The following is a 4643-nucleotide window of genomic DNA, read 5'->3' as shown; positions in this document are numbered from 1 at the left end:
CTTGGCCTGGGAAATCGTATGCGATTGCGCAGACCACAGCAACAAAGTCTGGAAGCCGAAGTTCAGTCATACTTTCTGGATGAAAGCTTTTCCTCGAACACTCTGCAATACTGGCAGGTAATGTTGAAATTGAAGTTTTATTAGTAACTCTGTCGGCTGATGCTAATCATCATGCCAGGAAAATCGTCATCGGTTTCCAACAATTTTCGCTCTTGCAATGGACATCCTACCTATTCAAGCTTCAGCAGTTCCATGCGAGCGTATCTTTTCCTCTGCAAAGGAAACAAAGGCAGCACGGCGTAACCGTATCAAGCTGCAGCTAATGGAAGCCCTCCAGGTGCTCAAGTTTTCAGCTCGGAAGGGGATTGATTTGACATTCACACATGGTTTGACACGAGAAGAGGAACTCAGGGAGCTTTGTGACATCTCATCAGCTCAAATGGAGAACTCTGAGGATGTGCATGCACTGCTCATGAGCTTATGTCGTGTTGTCGAGTAGATTTTTCAGTCTGTACACTTACAGTTACCTATTTGGGATGTAGCCACAGCTACAGCCGTGACCGAGCCGACGCCAGACCGAACCGTGGGTTAGCTGTTACGATTGGAGCTTAGCCGAGCCGTTGGTGAGGTGGGAGCCATCATAGCCACACCGAACCAAACCGGACCAGACCGTGGCAACACTACGATAAGATAAGATGGCACTGTTTTTGGAAGAGTGGCGATAAGATAATGCCCGTGTATAGGCGCGCGCATGTCCCTGCTCGCGCGCTAAGTCCCTCGTCTCACTGTCGTTCGCTCTCGTCGTTGTCGCTCTCGTCGTCATTGTCCTCGTCACTGTGCTCATGATGTAGACTACACTGTTCATAGCATTGAATATATTTATTCAGTGCAATACTAGTGTATGATGTAAAATATACTAATACCTGTATATAGGCGCACACCGTCCCCTAAGTCCCTCGTCGTGCCTGCATCCATCGTTGTTGCTCTCATCGTCGTCCCCATCACTGCACTCCTTATGTTCATTATCACACTTACCTGACTGTCCTTTCTTGGCGACATATGTATCTTTACTGAGACGAGATGCAACGGAATATTTGGCAAAATCTGTCAGTCAAGCAAGCAAGCGGTGAAAAAGGCGGACTCACCTCACATAGCATCGCATCTGAAGTCTATATTCAAAAGCTTATGCTCAACGAAGGCCAGAAAAAAGCAATCGTGGACCTATATGCTGGAGGACAACCACCATTGTCCAGAGAGTTCCATGCAGACAATCAAAGCGAGCAGCGGGATGCTGCAGCACTATTGGCCATGCATGATCTGGATTGGGAGTCTCAGAAGACGTTGGCAAACCGATGGAGTGTGAGGTGGACCAGAGTGAGTGGAGAAAAAAAGAAGGCCACACAGATGAGACGAGTTCTTCTTCAGTGGTGTGTGCAACCTACTGTCATGGATATAGGGTGTTCTTGCTGATCTAGTTTACAGTGACTGCGGTTATGATCATACCATTCATGGCTCCAAGAAGCGACATACCGCATTTGACTTCACTGGTTGTCTGGCACATGCCGAGATCACCTTGATTGTTGCATCACGTGCCATTCTACATGTTCGCGGGTTCCTAGATCATAATCTGGCATGTCAGGAAGCATTAATCGCACGGATACCAAAAGTCCCCCTTCATCCATCAGTATACCATATCACTCTAGAGCAACTAGAAGCAGGAGCCACTCTGTCTGACATTCAGGACAGAAACAGAAGTCTTGTCAGCTGCAGATCCTATCCAGAGATGAGTTCGAGCGCTCACTATGATGTCAAAGCTCCATTTCGATGGTTCTTGGAGGCCAGCGACACACGATCACTGTACCGCCAACACAATCGCATGCATGGTGTTGATACCACAGTACCGGCACACATCAATATTGATGAGTGGCTCGATCTGATGTCGCCCCGCTACAACTCTGTACTTGCCGACGCTGTCTTTCATTACTCACCAAGGGCCAGTCGGGGTGAACACTTCGAAGTGTGCATCGCTACCCTGAAGATGCGCGAAGCAGCTTGGCAATATGCCAATAAATCGCAGATCATCCTTGATGGGACGTTCGGCATATGCGATAAAAAGATTCTGCTATTCATCATCATGGCAATTGATGAGGAGCGGAAGGGCATACCACTTGCCTTTCTCCAGTTCTCTGCACCCTCCGGAAATCACCATACAGCTGCTGGCTATAACACGGAAGTCCTCGAGAGACTACTGAAAAAGTGGAAAAACTCACTGGAGAAGAGCCGCAGTGGGCCCTTCATGGTATATGTTGCCATCACAGATACTGATCTGATGGAACGAGGTGCTCTCGTGTCAGTATTCTCAGGAATCTGGCTGCTGATCTGCAAGTTTCATTTGTGTCAGTCCTGGTGGAACCATCGGAACAAGGCTGTCAAGGGGAATTCACCGGCACACCTAGACATCAAGAACCAGCTACGCAGAGTGGAAGTGTCTCTCATAGAGACAATGACTCTAGATGATGCACATACCATTATTCAGCAGGAGATCAATGTCCTGGAGACAATGCGCGATGCCGATGAACATTCAAGCATTGCCGAAAAGGGGATCACCCATCTTCGTGACTACCTATTAAATTACTGGACGACCGATGCACTGTGGCAAAGCTGGTCCAATTTCGGTCGACAAAAGGCTGCTACCATCCTCGACTGCGATCTCAAAGGTGTCCTGCTGACAACGAATCACCTCGAATCATTTAATGGAGTATTAAAACGAAAACACTCACGGCGTTGGCAGCGTGGGGGGCGTCGTCTTTGTGTCGATGTGCTTCTGTCGATGCTTGTCAGCCAGATCTTGCCATCAGTTATCTCTCAACGTGAGATGGAAGCAGAGGCAGCTCACTTATGTGCAGAGCAGATTTATTTGATTCCTGGAGGGCATGCTCTTCTCAAGAAGAACAATGGATCACAACATACAGATGAACATGCAGCATACCTGGAACCAGATTGCACCCGTGATGAAGCAGCTACAGCTCTGTTTGCTCACAGGCAGATAGGCTCACCCACTGTGGATGCAACGGGGTCCATATTAACCTTCTCATGCTATTCCTCACTTGCGTTGGCCTCCGAGGATTCTTCTGTGATGTATACTGTCACTTTGCACATGAATGGCACTGGTCAGTGCAGCTGTAGAGACTTCGCATCATGCGGTGGAGCCTGCAAGCATATGCGAGCAGCACTCCTCAAATTGGAAGACATCCAACAGCAGGGCACAGCAGTGCCCAAGGTCTGGCTACCCGAGTCTGCTGATCATGCCCAACTGCTCCTCCGTGCACAACAAACAGCAATGTCAGTAGCAGAGATCATGCCAAAACAAAGTTTATCGATCATTGATCATGCTGCGGCAGCCGTCGAGGATACAATCCACCTGTACCTGGCAGGGTGATTCATCATCCCTACCCTCACAGCCAACAGGGTATTATATCAATCCCCACAGCCATAGCATTATAGTATGCATCATTTCGCTCCAATTGTAGCAGCTGATGATGCATCCTCTGCTTTGTATTGCAGTTCCTCGCGCCGGCCTCCTCCCTCACACCATGATGCATCACATGGTCCTTGCATGTGATTGATCAACCCACACGCCGGCCTCCCTCCGTGATTCGGTGTGCCCCATTCATCACGAAGCCCACGCTTCTGCCATCATCCCTGCTCTTCCCGTATCAGGGCTCTTTTCCCGCCCTGACCAGTCAGCGCCTCCGACTACTTCACAACTCAGTTTCCCCCATCATTCTGTCCTTTCCAGAATTGGAATCTTTTTGTTCTTCCTGTCCTACGCTGTGTGACGTCGCCTGTCTGGTAATGTAGGTATGCCAATTTCTGCGCACTTTAGCACCTATTCGCCACCTCATTTCTCTTGCTCTGGGCCAGCTGGCCATGCTGACCATTTATGTATGCGCCAGGGCTTCCCGTCAGTACAGTGATATCTGTATGCTTCAGCACTTACTACAGACATTCATAATTTATCATTGCATTGTCACTTCGGTGAGTACCACATTTGATTATTGGATTATTGCAGCATAGCGAGAATGATGCATCGAACTCGGGTTCTCGATGCATCATCCTCCTCACGATTATTCCTGCCGCATCCATGCCGTGCAGTGAGGATGATGCATCATCCTCCTCATGGTTATTCCTGCCGCATCTGCGCCTTGCAGCGAGAGTGATGCATCGAGAAACTGAGGCTCGATGCATCATGCTCGCGATTATTCCCACCGTGTCTGCGCCTTGCAGTGAGAGTGATGCATCGAGAAACTGAGGCTCGATGCATCATGCTCGTGATTATTCCCACCACGTCCGTGCCTTGCAGTTATTCCCGCCACATCCACGCCGTGCAGTGAGGATGATGCATCATCCTCCTCACGGTTATTCCTGCCGCATCTGCGCCTTGCAGCGAGAGTGATGCATCGAGAAACTGAGGCTCGATGCATCATGCTCGCGATTATTCCCACCACATCCGTGCCTTGCAGCGAGAGTGATGCATCGAGAAACTGAGGCTCGATGCATCATGCTCGCGATTATTCCCACCGTGTCCACACCTTGCAGCGACAGTAATGCATTGAGCCTCGAGTTCTCGATGCATCATGCTC

At 49.4% G+C, this 4643-nt stretch overlaps 2 protein-coding genes across 2 annotated transcripts; both read left to right on the top strand.

The window, feature by feature from the left end:
• Positions 1-193: 193 nt before the first annotated feature.
• Positions 194-427, top strand: LAESUDRAFT_620241 (uncharacterized protein; the record flags this gene model as incomplete). The annotated part of the gene is made up of 1 exon (XM_040903262.1): positions 194-427. A coding segment is annotated over one exon (234 nt), but the record flags the coding sequence as incomplete, so codon positions are not given.
• A 653-nt stretch (positions 428-1080) lies between these two features.
• On the top strand, positions 1081-3439 carry LAESUDRAFT_662002 (uncharacterized protein; the record flags this gene model as incomplete). Its single annotated transcript, XM_040904969.1, has 2 exons — positions 1081-1427; positions 1483-3439. The coding sequence occupies 2 exons, from the start codon at positions 1081-1083 to the stop codon at positions 3437-3439; spliced, it is 2304 nt and encodes a 767-aa protein (XP_040760071.1).
• Between the last annotated feature and the right edge of the window lie 1204 nt (positions 3440-4643).

Source organism: Laetiporus sulphureus (assembly GCF_001632365.1).
Source record: "Laetiporus sulphureus 93-53 unplaced genomic scaffold LAESUscaffold_49, whole genome shotgun sequence".
Lineage (NCBI taxonomy): Eukaryota > Fungi > Basidiomycota > Agaricomycetes > Polyporales > Laetiporaceae > Laetiporus > Laetiporus sulphureus.
The sequence above is the reverse complement of the archived record's forward strand: the minus strand, read 5'-3'. Positions and strand labels throughout refer to the sequence as shown.